Source organism: Delphinapterus leucas, chromosome X, assembly GCF_059928025.1.
Source record: "Delphinapterus leucas isolate spDelLeu-1000000601 "Yukka" chromosome X, BTC_Dleu_Yukka2, whole genome shotgun sequence".
Lineage (NCBI taxonomy): Eukaryota > Metazoa > Chordata > Mammalia > Artiodactyla > Monodontidae > Delphinapterus > Delphinapterus leucas.
In genome coordinates, this window is record NC_143150.1 from 101,252,700 (window position 1) to 101,277,456 (window position 24,757).

At 43.1% G+C, this 24,757-nt stretch overlaps 2 protein-coding genes across 2 annotated transcripts in view; both read right to left on the bottom strand.

The window, feature by feature from the left end:
- CFAP47 (cilia and flagella associated protein 47) overlaps positions 1–24,757 on the bottom strand; it is a 546,463-nt gene that overhangs the window by 450,356 nt on the left and 71,350 nt on the right. Inside the window, 3 exon segments of the mRNA XM_089904937.1 lie at positions 50–202; positions 2,853–3,066; positions 3,804–3,993. Of these exon segments, the coding sequence (XP_089761063.1) occupies positions 50–202; positions 2,853–3,066; positions 3,804–3,993 (557 nt within the window).
- On the bottom strand, positions 19,679–20,725 carry LOC149744359 (melanoma-associated antigen B4-like). The gene has a single exon (XM_089903883.1). The coding sequence runs from the start codon at positions 20,723–20,725 to the stop codon at positions 19,679–19,681; it is 1,047 nt and encodes a 348-aa protein (XP_089760009.1).

The window sequence follows — 24,757 nt, forward strand, 5'->3', positions numbered from 1 at the left end:
CTACAGGCACCATGCTCTGTTTCATACTGTTTGAGGAAGTGAACTTTACCTCTGTTCTTCTTTCTGCAGGTGCACATTTCTTAAATATTTAATGTATCCTGCATAATGCTTTTCATGTGCTTTCTTTTCTATTTTTTCAAATTTAGTATATGCAAAATCAGGATCCACATAGTTATATCTTGGAATCTTTGTGAAAATCGTCCTACAATATGAGCAAGACATGTTAATATTTAGGTGTATATATATATGCATTTATTCAATCAGTATTTACTGAGTGCCTCCTATGCCAGGAGTTGGGCACAGAATGGTGAACAGGACAGATTCTAGTCCTTTTATATACCAAGACATTATTACATGTAGAAATAGAATGATATCTAATTTTCTTCTTAACCTAATCACAGGAAATCCCTAAGGTCATTGGGAAGAAGTAGGACCTACCCTAAACCCACTCGTGGAGTATTAGTCAAGTAGGCAATTTGGGCAGTTCTAGATTACAGATGGAACTAGGTCTGAATCTGATTAGTGTTTCCTAATAGTTAATTACTTTTAGATCACTGTGATCAAAATCATAAAAGAATATATAGAATAATGAATCCTTTTGTTAAATCATGCTTTCTTAATATCTCAGAGCTTATGAAATAACCATCAGCAATAAATCTATACAGAGAAAAAAAATCCAAAGAAGAACTGCAAACTACTCTACATCTCACATTCACTCAACTAGTGCATGCACTTCCTTTCACCTACCACATATTTTCCATAAAAACAAAAAGTACAATTATTCACATCTTTTGGCCTTAGGCTACCTCAGTCTTCAGCAAATTTTATTAATCATTGAGATTCTCACCCTTAATAATTAACTCCTAAGTATAAACCTAGTAGTCATATACAGTCAAATGAAATTTAATCTAATATCTAATATTTCTTCCTGTTTTTGATAATTCCTCAGTGGTAACAGTAATACAGCTTGAACTGAGTTAAAGACTTTAAGAGAGTGAGGCAATAAGAGAGAAACAAATGCTTTGTTACTCAGATAGTTGTTGATATATTTAAATCTCCCTTCAGGCTCTGGGATCCTTAACCACCTTTAGAACCTAGAAATAATTCCTATATCTGAAGTCCCTCTCTCTGTAACAAGGAGAAAAGGAGGGACTTAATAAGAAGTAGTACAGGAGGTGCCTAAAGTGACACAGAGCTGGTTACTAACATATCTAAATGCTTATCAGCTCCTTAAAGAATAAACTTTAAGAAATACCTCTGCAACTCTGAGTAGGTGATTTTTTTTAAATGTGCAAAGTACAGACAACAAAAATTACTATGTAAATAAAGCATTTTTCCTCACTTATTTATTAAAAAAATTTTTACTGAATGCCTAATATAACACACTATTCTGAACACAAGACATATACTGCATTAAATAAAACTAGACAAAAATTCTTACCTTATTTTCTTCTCAAAAATTGAAAAGGTAAAAAGCATTAAAAAATAAAACAGCAATTATAATTACAACAACTTAATACACTATAAAATTTCATTACTTAAATGTTCATTACTATTTGTTAGCCAGAAAATAACTGGACTAAATTTTGTATTTCTATTAGCATGGAAAAGAGTAAATTGAGAAAAAAAATTATGGCCATGGGATGCTTACGTTAGCCTTCTTCAAAAAAATCCTGGCATTTTGAGATCATCTGATTAATACTTAGACAGGAACAAAATGTTAATGTTAAATTAACACATTATATCTCTATATAGATATATTTGTATAAGCATAAGGAATAATTGAAAATGATACATTTAAAAATTATTTCCAGCAGCTACCTCTGCAGGGTGGGATGAGTTTTCCTCTTTTTATACTGTATAATTATTTTAAATGGAGTCTGCATAATTTTTATGCGTGTGTGTTTTATGGTACTTGTCAAGTAAAAAAAGAGAGATAAAGACTGCTGTGGATGGAATCTGTAAAATAAAATCATAAAATAGACTACATAAAAACCCAGAATTTTCCAATTGTGGATAATAAAACAATTATGGACTAAAAAATCAAATGGTATTTTAAGAAAATGACTATAAAAGTAAGTGAACTTGAAGACTCACCAAAGGTAAAGAGACAAGTAGAGAAAGCCCAGGGACATGGTCAAGTTTAGACAGTTAAACAAGCAGGCAGAAAAGAAACCCAGTTCATCCTCAAATGTATAAAAACCATTCCTGAGCTAATGGCCCAAATAAAGATGTCAGGTTGACTGGGTTTATTCTCACTAAGCATTGACATGGTAGTAATTTCTTTGAAAATGGGGTAATTTTTAAATTGAGGCTTACTATCACTCATAGTCCTTATAATTGGGGAGGTTTTAGTTCACTTTGGTAAAGGTTATTGAAAATGTGACTTTGAGGGGACTGAACAAAGATGATAGCACAGGGATGAAGATAATGACAATGAACCAATGAAGACGAGAACAACTTGTTTATCACAGTTTAAAATTTTTAATCTTAGATAAATTCAGGCTCTCAGCCATAATTAATGAACATGACTACTCTGAGGACTGTATACATTTCCAAAAGTGATTATTTCTATTATTCTTCTCTACTTGTTAACAGCATATTTTAAGAATCATCTGGTAAACCATTCACAAGTCCTGGCAAGTACGCAATAGAGATGAGAGGTTAGATGATAGCATTCAGCAACCACTCCTCTGATGTACAAGAAAAAAAAAAAAGAGAGAGAAAATTAAATTTTGCTATTATTATTATTACCATCACTAATTTGTTACAGCAGGATCTGATAAGATCTCTGCATGTCATGCTGGTTATTGTATCTTACAAAATTTCAGGTATTTAATATAGCATATTACCTGAAATGTTTATGCTCTTCTCCAAACCGGATACTTGCAGCTCGGTCATTGGGAAAGGCTATCAGAGCATCCTTTATTAACTCCTTACTTGTGTTATGATTGTGAATGTGTGTCGTGGTTGATTGAAGCATTGCGACAGGTGCATGGTCCTTGTATTTTGCCAAGTCTTTCACCACAAACTGTCCCACAGGATTACTGATCAAAGGGGATATACCTTTTAGAGAATTGAATATTAAATGTAACTATGTTTTTTTTTCAATTTCCATGAATTAATTACTACACTAGACCACTGGTTCCAACTTAAAGCTAAATCCCTAAGCAAATTCAGAAAATATGAATAATTCATTTAATAAATGGATCTACATAAAACAATTTAGCAAAATAATGCATGCATAAGTAATAAAAATGCATGCAAAAAAACTAAAACATGGTAACTTGAAGGACTGGGTTGGCACACATGAAACTGCAATTTTTATACGTTAAAGAGAGTTGAATATCAACAATTTCATATGGTTCAATGTATAAGAGATAACTGAGAATTAGTTGAAACAGCAGCAACCAGAAAATCCATGGAATGGTCAAAACCAGTTTACATTATAGACTCAAACAAAGAAGTAAAAGAATAAAATATAAAAACCATTAAAATATTTAATAAATTTTATAGATCACTAAACCAGTGCTAGTCAAAGTGAGATCCTCAAAATGGCAGCATCAGCATCTACCGGAAACATGTTAGAAATACAAATCTTTGGGCTCCAACAAAGACCTACTTAATAATCAACGCTGGGACATAGGACAGTGATATGTTTTAACAGGCCTAGATGCACGCAAAAGTTGAGAACCATTAGATTAGACCACATTTGATATATACAGCTAAGCATTAGTATGTTAAGATAATCCTGTATTAACCAAAAATAGATAAATAAATGGTAAGCACCCCCAATAGCATACCAGGATTAATTTTCATCACAACTTTCTTGGTGGAAGGTTTGCAGACACTACTGAAATATAAACGTATCTGATGGAAAGGCTTCAGGGACGAAGACTGCAAATTTTCATCTGTCACTGAGCCAATAATCTCTATAAATTGCTTCACTTTAAAGACTCCAACTTGATGTGGAATGAATAAACATGCCACATTCTGAAAAAAGAAGAAAAGTGACCAATTGCTATAGGCTGAATGTTTGTGAACACCTAAAACTCATATTTTGTTTTTTGCCTTTTTTTTTGCCACACCGCACGGTACACGGGATCTTAGCTCCTCAACAAGGGATTGAACCCGCACCCCCTGAAGTGCAACTGTGGAGTCTCAACCACTGGACTGCCAGGGAAGTCCCTGAAACTCATGTTAAAAACTCATATGTTAATGCCCTATGGCAGGGGTCCCCAACCCCTGGGCCAGAGACCAGTACCAGTCCCAGTCCGGTCCATAGCCTGTTAGGAACCGGGCTGCACAGCAGGAAGTGAGCGGCGGGCAAGCAAGCGAAGCTTCATCTGTATTTACAGCTGTTCCTCATCACTCACATTACCGCCTGAACTCCACCTCCTGTCAGATCAGCAGCGGCATTTGATTCTCATAGGAGCCCGAATTCTACAGTAAACTGTGCATGCGAAGGATCTAGGTTGCAGGCTTCTTATGAGAATCTAATGCCTGATGATCTGAGGTGGAGCTGAGGCAGTGATGCTAGCACTGGGGAGCGGCTGCAGATACAGATTATCATTAGCAGAGAGGTTTCACTGCACAGAGACCATAAAAAATTAATTGCTTGCAGACTCATATCAAAACCCTATCAGTGAGTGGCAAGTAAAAACAAGCTCAGGGCTCCCACTGATTCTGCATTATGATGAGTTGTATAATTATTTCATTATATATTACAACATAATAATAATAGAAATAAAGTGCACAATGAATGTAATGCACTTGAATCATCCTGAAACCATCCTCCCCACCCTGATCTGTGGAAAAATTATCTTCCACGAAACCGGTCCCTGGTGCCAAAATGGTTGGGGACCGCTGCCCTATAGGATAGAATTAGGAGATCAGAGCCCTTGTTAAAGAGGGTCCACAGATCTCCCTAGCCCCTTCCACCATGGGAGGATACCACAAGAAGTCTGTGACCAGGAAGAGGGCCCACACCTGACCATGCTGGCACCCCAATCTGGGACGTCCAGCCTCCAGAACTGTTAGAAATAAATTTCTGTTGTTTATAAATTGTGCAGTCTATGGTATTTTCTTACAGCAGCCCAAATGGATTAAGAAAAACTATTGTACTGTTAGGACAAAATAAAAAGCAAATCAAAAAATATTGCTTATAAAACTTTAAGGAAAGCTAATTTATCGTGTTGATATGAAAGTCTTTAGAAATATCATATACAGAATTGACAAACCTTCAAGATACACATTACTGGAAAATTATCTAAGAAAAAATTAAGATTAATGGTACTGAAGCACTTCCAGAACGGCAGATTAAAGACCTCCAAATAGTTACTCATCCACAAACAGAAAGAGAACACTAGGAAAATTGTCAAAATCAACTTCTCGGATATTTGAAAATTACCTAAAATACTGCAAAAGTCCAAAGAGTATTTATTTTTTTTAAATGGCTGAATTCTAAACAAAGAACAGGCTTTGTGGCATTTTTACCTACTGTAATCACATCCTCTTATTCCAACTTCGTGCTCTCCTTGAAAAACAACAGCCTTGCAACTATGGTAACTGTGAAAATGATTAGCCTAGCAGCCATCGAGGGAGAATGGGTTTAAAACTCTCCGAAAACCCCATCCCCAGAGAAGTGCTCATATGTGTTCTGTCTGAAAGCTAGCTGAAAAGCCTAGTTTGAGAGCATGGCTTTAACTGACCTGATTCAGAGCTCACTCTGTGTGAACAGCTCTCTCCCTAGGGTTTTGCCACCCTCCCCTTGAAAAAGAATCAGCTGCAACTGTTGAACATCACAGCAACCTGAGATAGCATTAGCATTTAAGGCTAATAAGAAATAAGAGAAAAAACAAACAAAGCCAAAAATGTTCAGAGGGTATTAGAAAAGCTCTGACATATTCCTGGCAATCTAGATTGCCACACACATGTGCAAGAGAGTGTATATCCCCAGAAAAGATTTGAGAAAGATCTAATCTGTCACCTCTGGCTGACATTGGGACTCGGTACAAGGAGGACCTGAAGCCAGAAAGAGTTGTAAACTACCTGGTAGAACACTGAAGTCATGGCCCACCCAACACATTTATACAGAGGTACTCAGCAAAGGCTGTGAGACATATGGAATCAAGGAATTTAAGGGAGTCTCTGCCCAATCAATAGCTGACCACTAAATTAATTGAGCAACACTTGATTGTCTGCACACAGCAAAGAAAACAACCTTTTCAGAATTAGTCTAGAAAGTCACTAAACAAATAAAACAACAACAAAGAGCAAAAATCCTATGGAAGATCTGATTTTCAGAGTTCTCAAATTATATTATTTAAAATGCTCAGTTTTCAACAAAAACTTACTGGACACTCAAAGAACTAGGAAGTTACGGCCAATACACAAGAGAGAGGCAATAAACAGAAACTGTCCCTGAGGAAAAACAACTGTTGGACCTATTAAACAAAGACAGTAAGTACAGTACTATAAATATGTTCAAAGGACTGAAGAAAAACATGTCTAAAGACTTAAAGGAAACATAAGAACAACATCTCACAAAATGGAGCATATCAATAAAGTACAGAAATTGTTAAAAAGAACAAATAAAGGCAAGGGAATGTAGGAAACTCACAAGTATGTGGAAATTAAACAATACACTCCTAAGCAACTAATGGGTCAAAGAAGAAGTCTCAAAGGAAATTAGAAAATACTCTGAGATGAAGAAAAACTAAAACTCAACATACCAAAACTTATGGAATGCAGCAAAAGCACTGATTAGAAGTAAATTTATAGCAGTAAGCACCTATATTAAAAAAGACAAAGGCCTTTGTCATGTAATACATGAAATAGAGAATAGAAAATCAACAAACCTGAAAGTATGTCTTTGAAATGATTAATGATATTGAAAAAAAACTTGAGCTAGACAAACCAAGCCAACAACAACAACAATAAAAACTCAATTTCTTAAAATCAGGAATAAAAGAGAGGACATCTTTACCAACTCTACATCAATAAAAAGGAGTATGAAGGAATACAATGAACAATCATATGCCAACCAATTAGATAACCTATATGACATGGACAAATCCTCAGAAAGACACAAACTTCTGAAAATGGTTCTAGAAGAAACAGAAAATCTGAATAGCCTAGGATAACAAGTAAAGAGATTAAAGTAGGAATTTTTAAACTTCTGACAAAGAGAAGTCCAGAACCAGATGGCTTTGATGAATTTTACTGAACATTTAAAGAATTAGCACCAATTCTACAAAAACTACTCCAAAAATTAAAGGGAACACTTTCCAAATCCTTCCATACCAGTTTTAGTCTAATGTAAAAAGTAAAGACATTCAAGAAAATAAAACTACAGACTAATGTCCTTTATGAATATATATGCAAAACTCTACCAAATATTATCAAATTGAATTCAGCAACACATACAAAGGATTATCCACACTATATACAACTATGTAAAACTCCTTTGCCATGTAACATCGCATATTCGGTCTTGGGAAGAATTTTTTGGATTAGACTTCAAAAGCACATACAACAAAAGTAAAAGATAGACAAGACTGCATCAAACTAAAAACCTTCTGTTGAGCAAAAGAAACAGTCAACATAGTGAAGAGACAGCCTACAGAATGGGAAAAATACTTGTGAACCATCTAACTGATACAGGGTTAATATGCAAAATATATAAGGAGCTCATACAAATCAAAAGCAAACTAATAACCTGGTTAAAAAAATGGGCAGGTGCAGCGGAAACTAGGTGGCAGGTAGGGAGTGAGCAGCTCCGCGTCGCCACTGCACCTACAGTGTGCCTCGGTAGTGGTGAGTCCTGGTACAAGACCACAGTTTGATAAGCCGTCTCCTACTGCATTAAGGATGGCCAACCTCAGCATGAGATAGACCTCTGGACATTGATGGCTTAAAGTCTTTCTATAAAAATCTACTACTGTACAGATCTTCAAGATGGCAGAAGAGTAAGAGGTGGAGATCACCCTCTGCCCCACAAATACATCAGAAATACATCTACATGTGGAACAGCTCCTACAGAACACCTACTGAACACTGGCAGAAGACCTCAGACCTCCCAAAAGGCAAGAAACTCCCCACGTACCTGGGTAAGGCAAAAGAAAAAAGGAATAAACAGAGACAAAAGGATAGGGACGGGACCTGCACCAGTGGGAGGGAGCTGTGAAGGAGGAAAGGTTTCCACACACTAGTAAGCCCCTTCGCGAGTGGAGACTGCGGGGGGTGGAGGGGGGAAGCTTCGGAGCCGAGGAGGAGAGCACAGCAACAGCGGTGCGGAGGGCAAAGCGGGGAAATTCCCGCACAGAGGATCGGTACCGACCACTCACCAGGCCGAGAGGCTTACGCACCGGGGCAGGCAGGGGCTGAGAGCTGAGGCTCGGGCTTCAGAGGTCGGATCCCTGGGAGAGGACTGGGGTGGGGAGCGTGAACACAGCCTGAAGGGGGCTAGTGCGCCACGGCTAGCCCAGAGGGAGTCCGGGAAAAACTCTGGAGCTGCCGAAGAGGCAAGAGACTTTTTCTTGCCTCTTTGCTTCCTGGTGCGCGAGGAGAGGGGATTAAGAGCACTGCTTAAAGGAGCTCCAGAGACAGGCTAACAGCGCGGACCCCAGAGACGGGCATGAGACGCTAAGGCCACTGCTGCTGCCAACAAGAAGCCTGTCTGCAAGCACAGCTCACTCTCCACACCTCCCCGCCCGGGAGCCTGTGCAGCCCACCACTGCCAGGGTCCCGTAATCCAGAGACAACTTACCCGGAAGAACACACGATGCGCCTCAGGCTGGTGCAACGTCATGCCAGCCTCTCCCGCCACAGGCTTGCCCAGCACTCCGTACCCCTCCCTGCCCCCGGCCTGAGTGAGCCAGAGCCCCCAAATCACCTGCTCCTTTAACCCCGTCCTGTCTGAGTGAAGAAGAGACGCCCTCCGGCGACCTACACACAGAGGCAGGGCCAAATCCAAAGCTGAGCCCCTGGGAGCTGTGAGAACAAAGAAGAGAAAGGGAAATCTCTCCCAGCAGCCTCAGGAGCAGCGGATTAAAGCTCCACAATCAACTTGATGTACCCTGCATCTGTGGAATACCTGAATAGACAACTAATCATCCCAAATTGAGGAGGTGGACTTTGAGAGCAAGGTTTATTATTTTTTCCTCTTTTCCTCTTTTGGTGAGTGTGTATGTGTATGCTTTTCTGTGAGATTTTATCTGTATAGCTTTGCTTTCACCATTTGTCCTAGGCTTATGTCCGTCCCTTTCTTTTTCTAAATAATTATTTTTTAATTTAATAACTTTATTATATTTTACTTTATTTTATTCTACTGTATCTTCTTTCTTTCTTTTTTCTTCCTTCCCTCCTTCCTTCCTTCCTTGCTCTCTCCTTCCCTCCCTCCTTTCTTTCCTTCTTTTCTTCTTTCTTCCTTCCTTCCCTCCCTCCCTTCCTCCCTCCTTTCCTTCTTTCTTTCTTTCTTTCTTTCTTTCTTTACTTTCTTTCTTCTTACTTCTACTAATTCTTTCTCTCTACTTTTACTCCCTTTTATTCTGAGCCGTGTTAATGAAAGGCTCTTGGTGCTGCAGCCAGGAGTCAGTGCTGTGCCTCTAAGGTGGGAGAGCCAACTTCAGGACACTGGTCAACAAGACACCTCCAGGCTCCACATAATATCAAACGGCTAAAATCTCCCAGAGATCTCCATCTAAACACCAGCACCCAGCTTCACTCAATGACCGGCAAGCTACTGTGCTGGGCAACCTATGCCAAACAACTAGCAAAACAGGAACACAACCACACCCATTAGCAGAGAGGCTGCCTAAAATCATGATAAGTCCACAGACACCCCAAAACACACCACCAGACGTGGACCTGCCCACTAGAGAGACAAGATCCAGCCTCATCCACCAGAACACAGGCACTAGTCCCCTACACTAGGAAGCCTACATAACCCACTGAACCAACCTTGGCCACTGGGGACAGACATCAAAAACAACGGGAACTACGGACCTGCAGCCTGCAAAAAGGAGACCCCAAACACACTAAGATAAGCAGAATGAGAAGACAGCAAAGCACACAGCAGATGAAGGAGCAAGATAAAAACCCACCAGACCTAACAAATGAAGAGGAAATAGGAGCCTACCTGAAAAAGAATTCAGAGTAATGATAGTAAAGATGATCCAAAATCTTGGAAACAGAATGGACAAAATGCAAGAAACATTTAACAAGGACCTAGAAGAACTAAAGATGAAACAAACAATGATGAACAACACAATAAATGAAATGAAAAAGACTCTAGATGGGATCAATAGCAGAATAACTGAGGCAGAAGGACGGATAAGTGACCTGGAAGATAAAATAGTGGAAATAACTACTGCAGAGCAGAATAAAGAAAAAAGAATGAAAAGAACTGAGGACAGTCTCAGAAACCTCTGGGACAGCATTAAACGCACCAACATTCGAATTATAGGGGTTCCAGAAGAAGAAGAGAAAAAGAAAGGGACGCAGAAAATATTTGAAGAGATTATAGTTGAAAATTTCCCTAATATGGGAAAGGAAATACTTAATCAAGTCCAGGAAGCACAGAGAGTCCCATACAGGATAAATCCAAGGAGAATTACGCCAAGACACATATTAATCAAACTGTCAAAAATTAAATACAAAGAAAGCATATTAAAAGCAGCAAGGGAAAAACAACAAATAACACACAAGGGAATCCCCATAAGGTTAACAGCTGATCTCTCAGCAGAAACTCTGCAAGCCAGAAGGGAGTGGCAGGACATACTGAAAGTGATGAAGGAGAAGAACCTGCAACCAAGTTTATTCTACCCAGCAAGGATCTCATTCAGATCAGATGGAGAAATTAAAACCTTTACAGACAAGCAAAAGCTGAGAGAGTTCAGCACCACCAAACCAGCTTTACAACAAATGCTAAAGGAACTTCTCTAGGCAAGAAACACAAGAGAAGGAAAAGACCTATAATAACGAGCCCAAAACAATTTAAGAAATGGAAATAGGAACATACATATCGATAATTATCTTAAATGTAAATGGACTAAATGCTGCCACCAAAAGACACAGATTGGCTGAATGGATACAAAAACAAGACCCATATATATGCTGTCTACAAGAGACCCACTTCAGACCTAGACACACATACATACTGAAAGTAAGGGGATGGAAAAAGATATTCCATGCAAATGGAAACCAAAAGAAAGCTGGAGAAGCAATTCTCATATAAGAGAAAATAGACTTTAAAATAAAGACTATTAGAAGAAACAAAGAAGGACACTACATAATGATCAAGGGATCGATCCAAGAAGAAGATATAACAATTGTAAATATTTATGCACCCAACAAAGGAGCACCTCAATACATGAGGCAAATACTAACAGCCATAAAAGGGGAAATTGACAGTAACATATTCATAGTAGGGGACTTTAACACCTGATTTTCACCAATGGACAGATCATCCAAAATGAAAATAAATAAGGAAACACAAGCTTTAAATGATACATTAAACAAGATGGACTTAATTGATATTTATAGGACACTCCATCCAAAAACAACAGAATACACATTTTTCTCAAGTGCTCATGGAACATTCTCCAGGATAGATCATATCTTGGGTCACAAACCAAGCCTTGGTAAATTTAAGAAAACTGAAATTGTATCAAGTATCTTTTCCGACCACAACGCCATGAGACTAGATATCAATTACAGGAAAAAATCTGTAAAAAATACAAACACATGGAGGCTAAACAATACACTAATTAATACCGAAGTGATCACTGAAGAAATGAAAGAGGAAATAAAAAAATACCTAGAAACAAATGACAATGGAGACACAACGACCCAAAACCAATAGGATGCAGCAAAAGCAGTTCTAAGAGGGAAGTTAATAGCAATATAAGCCTACCTTAAGAAGCAGGAAACATCTCGAATAAACAACCTAACCTTGCACCTCAAGCAATTAGAGAAAGAAGAACAAAAAAACCCCAAAGTTAGCAGAAGGAAAGAAACCATAAAAATTAGATCAGAAATAAATGAAAAAGAAATGAAGGAAACAATAGCAAAGATCAATAAAACTAAAAGCTGGTTCTTTGAGACGATAAACAAAATAGATAACCCATTAGCCAGACTCATCAAGAAAAAAAGGGAGAAGACTCAAAGCAATAGAATTAGAAATGAAAAAGGAAAAGTAACAACTGACACTGCAGAAATACAAAAGATCATGAGAGATTACTACAAGCAACTCTATGCCAATAAAATGGACAACGTGGAAGAAATGGGCAAATTCTTAGAAATGCACAACCTTGTGAGACTGAACCAGGAGGAAGAAATAGAAAATATGAACAGACCAATCACAAGCACCAAAATGGAAGCTGTGATTAAAAATCTTCCAACAAACAAAAGCCCAAGACCAGATGGCTTCACAGGCGAATTCTATCAAACATTTAGAGAAGAGCTAACACCTATTCTGCTCAAACTCTTTCAAAATATAGCAGAGGGAGGAACACTCCCAAATTCCTCCTATGAGGCCTCCATCACCTTGATACCAAAACCAGACAAGGATGTCACAAAGAAAGAAAACTACAGGCCAATATCACTGATGAACACAGATGCAAAAATCCTCAACAAAATACTAGCAAACAAAAACCAACAGCACATTAAAAGGATCATACACCATGATCAAGCGGGGTTTATTCCAGGAATGCAAGGATTCTTCAATATACACAAATCTATCAATGTGATAAACCATATTAACAAATTGAAGGAGAAAAACCATATGATCATCTCAATATATGCAGAGAAAGCTTTTGACAAAATTCAACACCCATTTATGGTAAAAACCCTGAAGAAAGTAGGCATACAGGGAACTTTCCTCAACATAATAAAGGCCATATATGACAAGCCCACAGCCAACATCACCCTCAATGGTGAAAAACTGAAACCATTTCCACTAAGATCAGGAACAAGACAAGGTTGCCCACTCTCACCACTCTTAGTCAATATAATTTTGGAAGTTTTAGCCACAGCAATCAGAGAAGAAAAGGAAATAAAAGGAATCCAAATTGGAAAAAAAGAAGTAAAGCTGTCACTGTTTGCAGATGACATGATACTATACATAGAGAATCCTAAAGATGCTACCAGAAAACGACTAGTCAATGAATTTGAATGAATTTCAGCTAATCAATGAATTTGGTAAAGTAGCAGGATACAAAATTAATGCACAGAAATCTCTGGCATTCCTATAGACTAATGATGAAAAATCTGAAAGTGAAATCAAGAAAACACTCCCATTAACCACTGCAACAAAAAGAATAAAATATCTAGGAATAAACCTACCTAAGGAGACAAAAGACCTGTATGCAGAAAATCATAAGACACTGATGAAAGAAATTAAAGATGATACAATTAGATGGAGAGATATACCATGTTCTTGGATTGGAAGAATCAACAATGTGAAAATGACTCCACTACCCAAAGCAATCTATAGATTCAATGCAATCCCTATCAAACTACCACTGGCATTTTTCACAGAACTAGAACAAAAAATTTCACAATTTGTATGGAAACACAAAAGACCCCGAATAGCCAAAGCAATCTTGAGAACGAAAAATGGAGCTGGAGGAATCAGGCTCCCTGACTTCAGACTATACTACAAAGCTACAGTAATCAAGACAGTATGGTACTGGCACAAAAACAGAAAGATAGATCAATGGAACAGGATGGAAAGCCCAGAGATAAACCCACGCACATATGGTCACCTTATCTTTGATAAAGGAGGCAGGAATATACAGTGGAGAAAGAACAGCCTCTTCAATAAGTGGTACTGGGAAAACTGGACAGGTACATGTAAAAGTATGAGATTAGATCACTCCCTAACACCATACACAAAAATAAGCTCAAAATGGATTAAAGACCTAAATGTAAGGCCAGAAACTATCAAACTCTTAGAGGAAAACACAGGCAGGACACTCTATGACGTAAATCACAGCAAGATCCTTTTTGACCCACCTCCTAGAGAAATGGAAATAAAAACAAAAATAAACAAATGGGACCTAATGAAACTTCAAAGCTTTTGCACAGCAAAGGAAACCATAAATAAGACAAAAAGACAACCCTCAGAATGGGAGAAAATATTTGCAAATGAAGCAACTGACAAAGGATTAATTTCCAAAATTTACAAGCAGCTCATTCAGCTCAATAACAAAAAAACAAACAACCCAATCCAAAAATGGGCAGAAGACCTAAACAGACATTTCTCCAAAGAAGATACACAGACTGCCAACAAGCACATGAAAGAATGCTCAACATCATTAATCATTAGAGAAATGCAAATCAAAACTACAAGGACATATCATCTCACACCAGTCAGAATGGCCATCATCAAAAAATCTAGAAACAATAAATGCTGGAGAGGGTGGGGAAAAAAGGGAACCCTCTTGCAGTGCTGGTGGGAATGTGAATTGGTTCAGCCACTATGGAGAACAGTATGGAGGTTCCTTAAAAAACTACAAATAGAACTACCATATGAGCCAGCAATCCCACTACTGGGCATATACCCTGCAAAAACCAAAATTCAAAAACAGTCATGTACCAAAATGTTCACTGCAGCTCTATTTAAAATAGCCCGGAGCTGGAAACAACCTAAGTGCCCATCATCGGATGAATGGATAAAGAAGATGTGGCACATATATACAATGGAATATTACTCAGCCATAAAAAGAAACGAAATTGAGCTATTTGTAATGAGGTGGATAGACCTAGAGTCTGTCATACGGAGTGAAGTAAGTCAGAAAGAGAAAGACAAATCCCGTATGCTAACACATATATATGGAATTTAAGAAAAAAAAATGTCATGAAGATCCTAGCGGTAAGACAGGAATAAAGACACAGACCTACTAGAGAACGGACTTGAGGACATGGGGAGGGGGAAGGGTGAGCTGTGACAAAGTGAGAGAGAGACATGGACATATATACACTAACAAATGTAAGGTACATAGCTAGTGGGAAGCAGCCCCATAGCACAGGGAGATCAGCTCGGTGCTTTGTGACCCCCTGGAGGGGTGGGATAGGGAGGGTGGGAGGGAGCGAGACGCAAGAGAGAAGAGATATGGGAACATATGTATATGTATAACTAATTCACTTTGTTATAGAGCAGAAACTAGCACACCATTGTAAAGCAATTATACCCCAATAAAGATGTTTAAAAAAAAATTTATCTTTATCAATCCACCATCTGGAGAGAAAATAGTCTATAGGTAATCTTTTTGTTTTCATTCTGTAGGAGAAATAATCATGCGTCACTTCACTCTTCTTTTGTAAATTATTTGCTTATTTTTCCCATTTTAAAGGCTTCCCTAACGTCTGTAATTAGAATTTCCCATGCCTTTTGAAGTTTATTTTTCTTAACCTTAAAAATATTTTTAGGAATAGTATGTGCTCCCGTAGAAGACAAAGAACATAAAAAATTAAAATATGAACTGCTAGCCCTTAATGTACTTATTAGTAAACTTACACTGCCCAATGAAGAGCCACAAAACTTAGCATCCTAACACAACAACTGTTTGTTCTCACAGATCTACAGGTTGGCTGAGGGGCTCTACTTCACGCTGTAGCTTAGGACCAGAGGGCTGGCTGGGACCTTTTCTAACGGTGATGACAGTTTTAAAAAGTGAGGGGGGTCTTATAAGTGCTGTCACAGAAAGATCTTGCATTCACTTCCATTAAGTTACAAGAGCAAGTCACAGAACAATATGTACACTGTGGCCCCTGTGTGTTAAAAATTCAACATATTTTTGTAGCACATCTATGTACAAAGAAGCCTCAAATCAGCTTTAGAATGACACACACCAGACAGTTAATTGTGGTTACTTTTGAAAAGGGGGCTGAATTTTCGAGCAATGTTGTAAGGGGGGAGATTGTGATTTATGTGTGTAAGAAGTTTTTATAAGAAGAATATATATGCTACGATTAGCTCTGTCATTAAAATATTTAAATGAGCCTAAGAGTAGAAATAGTAGTTGTGTATCACTCGGATTAAGTAACTGCTAACTGATGCAACAGAGAAAACCTGATATCTGAATGACTTAACACAACAAAAGTCTGTTTCTTGTGCACATAAAATCTGATGAAGGTTGGCAGAGGCTCACCTCTCAAACATGACTCCGAGATCCCGGCTATGTACGTCACGTGGCTCCACACCTCAACACGGGCTCTCTCTGTTTGCTGCTGAATGGAAGAGAAAGCACAGAGGTGCCATACTGACTCCCTCGTGCCTTGGTCTGGAAATGACCCTTCCTAATTACAAGTGGACTGGGAATATAGTCTCCCCAGGAACCCAAGGAGAGCAAGACAGGATGTGGATGAGGTCTGCAGTCTCCCATAAACTGGTATATAGTATGTGCTCAATAAAGAGCAACTATTACAACTGGTTATGACAACAACCCTCTTAGTTAGTTGGAGGAGTTGCTGAGAAGGCCAAATTTACCTTGAAATTCACCAATTTTTTCTTGTGCATACTATGTAAGACATGTTTTCAAATATAGGATTCCATCTAATTTCCAAAAGTACCCTGTACATCTCAGCAGAGAGGGCTTTCACCAGTACCTTTCTGCATTGCCAATTGCAATAACCTGTGTAATCTCAGTAGGCTGGGAATTTTCTCCTAACTTTTGGTTGCACGGTCAAAATCATAGCCACCCACCACCTGACTGAACATACCTGAACACCCGAACAGGTGCCATTAAGCATACTGAACAAACAGCATCTCCCCTGGGACAGATACAGACAAGAATTACTGGGAGGATGGTGAATTACTTTTCCTTGTTATTCAAAGCTAGCATGTCTGCCAAAGAACCATTTTCCACCTCCAAGAAGGACTCCAAGATGGGTTTTTAGGAATTCAGCCTCAGCAGATGTTTGTTTACACAGTGATTTCCTTGGTCCCTCCTCCTTTACCACTTAGGAAGAAGGCTTTGGTTTTGGACCCCTTAATTAAGCTCACTCATCAGTGTATGGATTCAGTGGCCAGATTCAAAGAAGACACTTCATTAAAATCCTACTGCAAATATCACGTTGTTTCAAACAAGGCCTCCCTAGCCTTGGGGTTATAAGCCAAGGCCCTGTAGAGTCCGTACCAAATCAGAGTCTCGTCACCAGCAGGTTTGCAAACACTGAGAATGTGGTGGAGGCACCCAGTGGGGATGAGGAGGTGTGTAAACGTCACTGTCTGAAGTGAACAGATACATGGAAAGGGCAGCTGCTGTCCCAGGGGTCCACGGTGATGAACGGGATTCTGCAGGGAGTCGGGATGCTCCGAGTCAGGGGAGGGCAGGGCATATGGGCTGTCTGTTCCTCCGGGAGCTGAGTGCAGCCTCCAGAGGAAGATGCAGAGAAGAGCTGGCCAGCAGGTCAGCTTCCAGTCTGGACACGAGGGCACACTGGGGAAGACCCAGGGGCAGGGCGCTGTGATGCCAAAAAGTGCTGGGACTGGACCCCCGTGCTGGGACCGGGGCAATCAGCTCTCAGGGAAGCCTGGGGCGAGGGGCAGGAGGATCCTAGGTAAACGAAGCCCACAGACAATCCCCAAATGGTGTCTGATTCTCATGTTCACCTTCCTTCTTTAGGCCTGCTTTTAATATTTTGGCTACAAGTTCCTCTTTCTTATTGCCTGAGAGACGTCATGGAGCAGTGAGAGGAGAAATGGATTCAGAGACAGAAGGGCTGCCTCAGGCTGGGAGGAGTGGAACAGTATGGGCTCTGGAGGAATTCAGACCGGGCTGTACTCCCGGTTCTGTCACTTTACCAGTCCGGAGAATACTGCAAGTTCTTTGTCTGCCAAGTGGGTTTGATAAGCCTCATCTTATAGAACTGTCAGAACATATGTGATACATGTAAAGCACCTGGCACAGTGGCTGGCGATGTTTGGGTCTTACATGCATGGCAGTTATTATGATGCTTGTTTTCATACCAGAAGAGACTGGTCTTCTCTGTCCTAGAGATACCCTCATCTCTAGGAATTTTTCATTTTATCCAGGAGGTGTCAGAGACTATGCGGGCCTCTAGGACAAAGAAAGCTGAATTAACCAAAGTGCTCCTTAGCAAGTAACCCTGAGTACATTTTCCCTATCAGAGAATATGTTGTTTCATTTGTGGAGGCAGGGGTTTCACCAGGATGCAAATCAAACCTTATAGAATTTGTGTCAAGGACCAATAATTCCCCTGCTTCCCAAAACCCCCCCGATTTTCACGTGTTTCATCACCACCAAAATCTGGGCCCATTTAGGAGTTCTGCCAGATTACACTCAAGACAAACAAATCTCATATATTAACGCATATATGTGGAATCTAGATAACTGGTACAGTTGAACCTCTTTGCAGGGCAGAACAGAGATGCAGACATAGAGAACGGACATGTGGACACGGGAGAAGTGGGGGTGGGATGAACTGGGAGATTAGGATTGACCTATGTACACTACCGTGTGTCAAATAGATAGCTAATGGGAACCTGCTGTACAGCACAGGGAGCTCAGCTTGGTGCTCTGTGACCACCTAGATGGGTGGGGGGAAGTCCAGCAGGGAGGGGATATATGTATACGTGTAGATGATTCACTTCGTTGCACAGCAGAAACTAACACAACATTGTAAAGCAATTATACTCCAATTAAAAAAACCCGATAACTAATTAACGGAGCGGGCTGGGGCTCCTCCAGCCCAGGGCACAGAGTGCCAGCACAGGGGCTTCTCAGCATCCCACCACAAAGGAGACAATATGCATAAAACACCTGGTTTGTTTGGGCACTGTTTTCACCTGCACCGGGGCAAAAGCACTGGACCCCTGCTCACCATTATCACGGCCTCATCTAGCCCACCATGCAGCCAACTTAAAATTACCTCCCAAGGAGGGATTTGCAAAATAACCAAACCTCAAAGTGTTCTGGCTAAGAGAATTTATACTTCACTGCTCTCATCTGGACTCTCTCCCCACCATCCTCACTGGGTTTTTTCATCACACCACCTTCCTTATATAATCGCTGCTCTTATACTCTCAACATCTACAGGCAGGTGCAGGGTCTTTTTTATCTTAGCATCATCACTACCAGCACAGAACCTTCCAAAGAGCAGATGCTCAATTACAGATGGGAATCAGTGAGGCACTGGGTGAGGAATGTAATTTATTACTATTTAATTTTGTCGGCATTCTTGAATAAGCTAAGGACATCTAGGTGTATATCTTTGAATTTTACAAAGAGAAAGACAAAGGTGAACAAGACAAACCAAAATTTGACTAAACTTTACTTTGCTTTTCATTTTAAAACCACAGCATTCTTTCACATTTCCAAGAAAATTCCTATTCCAAAGCCATATTATCTCAGTCCAGAACCCCAGAAAGATGCAAGGGGTTTTCACATCGTACTACACACTACCTAAACTCTTACGCTTAAACCTGATAAACAACAACAAATATGTGATCCATGTCATTTATAAACTTGGATTCTGAATCTGAAGACACATTCTAGTAAAAGAAACAACATTTGAAAGATACTAGTGTAAAACAGGAACACAAAGAAGATATATATTATGATCTTTCCAGCCCCAGCTTAGCCTCTCACTACTGAAAAGGTTGGCAGCGTTGGTCAAACACAAAGTGAAGAAGCTGCCTCAGACCTCACTAAGGGTGGGAGGAACTGCTAGACATGACCTTGGAAGGCGCACTGGCCTTGACGCGAGTACCAGCCCTGGCTGCAGCTCTGGCTCGGGCTCGGGCTTGGGCTCTCTCTTCCTCATCTTTCAGAGCCTCCTCATAGAGATCTGGTAAGGCACTGGGGACGGTACCAGTCACCTTGGCCATAAACTCCAGGACTTTCATCTTGCTGGTTTCAGCGTGGGCTCTCCGGCCCCACAGGAGCTCATAGCACGGGAGATCACTGTCGCGCACCTGACGATACACCAGGTACTTTTCCTGCACCAGATCTTCTGTGATAAGCTTCCTGGGCTCCCCAAAGATTATGTGCCTCCTTCCAACATAAACACCCAAACCATTCAGGAATTCCCAGATCTCCTCCTCAGAGGCGCAGTCGCCATGCAAGAAGATCACACCGAGGACAAGCATCAGAAGCCCATTCTTCCGAAACCGCCCGCCACTGCTCTGACGCCCATCATCGCTGACATGTAGCTTGCTGACAAGGGCATAGGAATCACCACCCGGCTTGACTTCCTTCAACGCAAGACCAAAGACCAGCTGAACGCACTCAGCAACTCTCCTGAGGATCTCAGGGAACTTCCTCTTGTACCTTTTGTTCACAAGCTTCAGCAAGTCTGCCTTTATAATGGGCTCTTCCATTGTATACTTCTCCAGCAGGAATTCTATCAACATTCCCACTGTCTTGATCAGAGGATCTGTCTGAAAGCTCTCACCGGAGGCTGAGGCCCGGCAAGAACTTTTCCTTGCCTGAACCGGGCCCTTGGCACGTACATCAGATCCTGGGCCTGAAACCCCTGCAGCACGAGAGCTAGTGGCTGGGGCTCCCTGAGGCTCCTGGCGAGTGTCAGCAGCAGGGGAGTTCGGAGGAGTACCCCGAGAAAGAGAAGAGGGGCACGAGGGCGACTCTTCTATCTGTGCTGCAGTGGCCTGAGCACCCCCGAGATTCTGGGTCTCCCTCCGGGCCTGGCGGCGCTTCTCACGGGCACGGAGCTTACTCTTCTGCCCCCGAGGCATGACTATGGGCAGGGACAGCAAGCGGGGGAGTGGGCAGGAGAGCAGGTGATGCTGGAACCTGGAGGAGGGAAGGTGAGAGGGTGTGAGCACCTTCAGCAGGGAGGTCCCACCCTGACTTGAAGAAGGCCGCTCTGCACGTTTCCTTGAGGGCACTGCTCTAGGAACCACTAGGCTCTTGTTCTTGGTCAGCCTGTCCCCTGAGAACCCAGTGTATGAAGCGAGAGTGAGTGAGCCTCAGGCTACAGCCTGCCAGCCCTGCCTGTGGCTGACGGCGGTGACCACAGATCCTGGTAGGGTAGGCCCTCTCTGGGTTCCAAGGGTCCCTTTCGTTCACAAACAGGATTGTCACATCGACTCTTGGCAGGGCCGGGACCTCTTTCCTGTGCTGCTCTAAAGGCGACACCTCAAAGCTCCCTGGGGCCCACGAGAAGGAACTGAGTCATGGACACTGTCGGGGTGCACAGCGCTGACAGTTGTGTGGGGCCTGCTCTGTCCTGAACTCGTTGGTCCTCAACCATTCAGCGTCCTCATCTTGTCGATACCAAGGGTCTGGGACCCCTCCTGCTGCCCCTGGTGTGGCACCTTCAGACGAAGGATCTCGTCTCCCTTAGAAATGATACAAAGAAATGAGGAGCCTCCGCCTGACAACCATGCTCTGGGCCTTCAAGGGCTGAGCAGAGGCCTGGGCAGGACTCTTTATTATGCCTTTGATTCGGTGGAAGGGGGGTGTGCTACCTTCAGTCGTCATTCACAGTCCCCACTGGGTCTCCTGGGAGGACCTGGGGGCTCCTTTCTCTCTTGACTTGAGGACATTTCCTCACAGTAAGGCCCACAGCTCCCTGAGACCGAACAGTGGAAGTGAGGATGGCCTTACCTGGCCACAGCGCCCCTAGTCTCCAGAGGCTGAAAGCTGCAGCAGGCAGGCTGAGGCCCTATAACGTGTGGTCCTCCCTCACGGTCCCCATTTCTCACTCAGGGGAGGGTCTACGGTTCCTCCCTCTGCTGACCCATCACACCAAGATGCTGACTTCCCTGTGAGTTCCGAGTGGGGAACTGATGGGCACTTCGGCCTCACATCTGTGCCCGGGGGCGCCTCTAGGAACGACAATGGAGAGGGACTCTGCGCCGTCCCCGCTGGCACGGGGTGGACTTCCCCCCCACAGTCCTCAGCATCTTCTCCGTGAGTCCTGGCAAATCCCGGAAATCCTCCCTCCGCCGATCCGAGTTCGCTTGCATTACATTAAGATTCTCACCTTCCTGAGATCCCCGAGATGAAAGAAAGGGCGAGCCACTGCCAGTCACCCCCGTCCATGCCCTCCCTGGGTTGGTAGCAGGGGCTGGACTCCGCGGGACCCCACTGTTGCGGCATCGTTGGCCTCTTTCGCCCTCACTCAGACGGCATCTACGCTCCTCCCTCAGCCCACCTGAGTCTTCTGGCCTCAGATCAAGGCCCACATCTGCCTGGGTCCCTGGGGCCCGAAGTGAGGGGTGACACATCAGGCTACCTCTACCTGGGGTTTCCCAGGGCTGAGGGGGGGTGGGAGTTTGTGGGCCCCCACTGCTTTGGGTGGGTGTGCCTCTACATCATCCCTCAGTGTCCTCACCCTGACGCACAGCAGGACTTGGACATCCTCTGTGTCTTGACTTGACGTCTATCCCCTCATACTAAGGCCCCCAACTCCCCGAGACCCGCTAGAAAGAAAATGTTCTTGTCTCTCTGGCTACAACTGTGTGTGGACTTGCAATGCTGACAGGCAGGAAGAGATTCTGTGGCCCTCACTATGGTGGTGTAGGTGGTCCCCTCAATTCTCAGGGTCCTCTCCTTGGTTCCTGGCATTACCTGGAAATCCTCCGGCTGCTCACCTGAGCCCATACTCCCATCAAGGAGGTTCCTCACCTCCCTGCCATGGTCCGGGAAAACGTGAGTGATATTCATCAGGTCACCATGCCTGAGTCTCCCTCCCAGGTCTGAGAGTAGGGGTGAGATTCTATGTGGCTCACTTCTTTCTGGGTGGGGCTCCCTCATGTTCACTCGGTGTTACCACCTTGACTCTCATTAGGAACCAGGCTTCTTCCCTATGTTGAATGAGGCCTCTCTCATTAGACCCAAACCCTGACGTCCCTGAGACCACCCTTGGAGGAACTGAGAGGGCAATTCAGCCTGAGAGCGCTAAACCTGGCTTCCCAGGGCGAAGGCAGAGGTGGCACTTTGTGGGGTCTCCTCTGTTCTGGGGGAGTCGGCTGTCTCATTCCTCACATAGAATTTGTGCCTTGACATCGATCATGGCCTGGGACTCCTCTTCTGCTGAACCAGGCAGCCAGCCCTTAAACCAAGGCCCTCATCTCCCTCAGACCCCACAGGCAGAAGTTAGGGGGCACCTGAGCCTGCCAGCTCTGCCCTGGGCCTCCCGGGGCTAACGGCAGGGGCGGCATGAGATGCAGCTCTCTCCACTGTGTATGGAGCAGTCTCCATTTCCTCACTCAGGATCTTCACCTTGACTCTGCACCTTGCCTGGGACTTTGCCCTCTGCTGACGTGAGCCCATGACCGTCAGAAAAGGTCCTCATCTTCCTGGGACCTGAGCTTACAGTCAGAGTGAGCCTCATTCTGCCAAAGCTGATCTGGGGCTCGGCTACGCCTGGTAACAGCAAGGGTGGGACTCTCCGACCCCACTGTTCTGGAGTTGGTGGCTTCCTCAGTCCTCATTCAGGACTCTGGCGTCCAGTCCGGGTAGGGTTTGGGATTCCTCCCTCCACTGACCCGAATCTACATGCCTCAGGCCGAAGCACTCACCTCCCTGAGTAGCTAGAAGAGAAGTCGGGGGCTCCGCATCCCGGCTACCTTATCTGGGGACTCCCAGGTCTGAGAGCAGGGCTGCTGATTTGTGCAGTTCCCTGTTTTCACGAGAGGTCTGCTTACTAACACCGATGGTCCTACCTCTGCTTCTTTTAGGGCCAAGTCTCCTCCCTAAGCTTAATGGGGTTGCCTTATCTATCATCCATCCATCCATCCATCCATCCATCCATCCAACTACCTGTTGTTTTACATTTCACACCCATTACGCATTTACTTCGTAACTGGTAGTTTGTATCTCTTAATTGTCCTCACCTAATTTCTCTCCTCCCCCCAACCACGTTTGCTCTCTGTATCTATAACTGTTTCTGTTCTGTTGTTTGTTCATTTGTTTTGTTTTTCAGCTTCCACGTGTAAGTGAAATCATACAGTAATCATACAGTTTTTCTCTGTCTGACTTATTTCACTTAGCGTACATAACACCCTCTTGGTCCACGCCCCCGCCCTTTCTTTTTGGCCGCACCATGTGGCATGTGGGATCTTAGTTCCCCTACCAGGGATCGAAGGTGCGCCCCCTGCAGTGGAAGCGAGGAGTCTTAACCACTGGACCGCCAGGGAAGTCCTGCCCCCTTTCCATAAAGGCCTTTCTCTACCCGAACGTCCCCTAGCCCCCAACCCCACTTCCCACCCCAGGCAGAAATGAGGGGTTCTCTCAGCCTGAATTACTCTAGAGCATCGCACGAGTGAAGGCGGGAGGGGGCCCCGTGCAGTCACGCCTTTCGGAAGGAGGGGCCCTCGTCAGCTCTGAAGGTCCCACTTTTCACCTGCTGGGGACAAGACTACACCCTTTGCCTAAGAAGCCGCCCCCTCTAGACAAAGGCCCTCCACTCTCTGAGGCCCTCCAGACGGCAACTCCTCTGGCATATAGGTCAGATCAGGGTCCCACGCTGCTGATGGCAGGCAGGGGCGGGAGGCAGGGGGTCACCTTTGTTATGGGGGGAGGGGGGAGGGAAGGTCCCTGCAGGCTACATTCAGGTCCTCACCGTGGCTCCGGACGAGTCCTGAAAACCCACGCTCGGACGAACAAACGCCGCAGCTCCCGCTCGGGCTCCTCGCTTCCGAATCGGAAATCCGGGGGAGCCGCATCCGGCGCTGCGTGGGGTATCTGAGGGCTGATGGTAGGGGCGGGACTCTGTGGGGACGCCCACTGTTCGGGGTTCAGCGGCCCCTGCGTCCTGC

Coding starts and splice junctions, on each gene's coding strand:
- LOC149744359 (XM_089903883.1), bottom strand. CDS start 20,725: ATGCCTCGGGGGCAGAAGAGTAAGCTCCGTGCCCGTGAGAAGCGCCGC.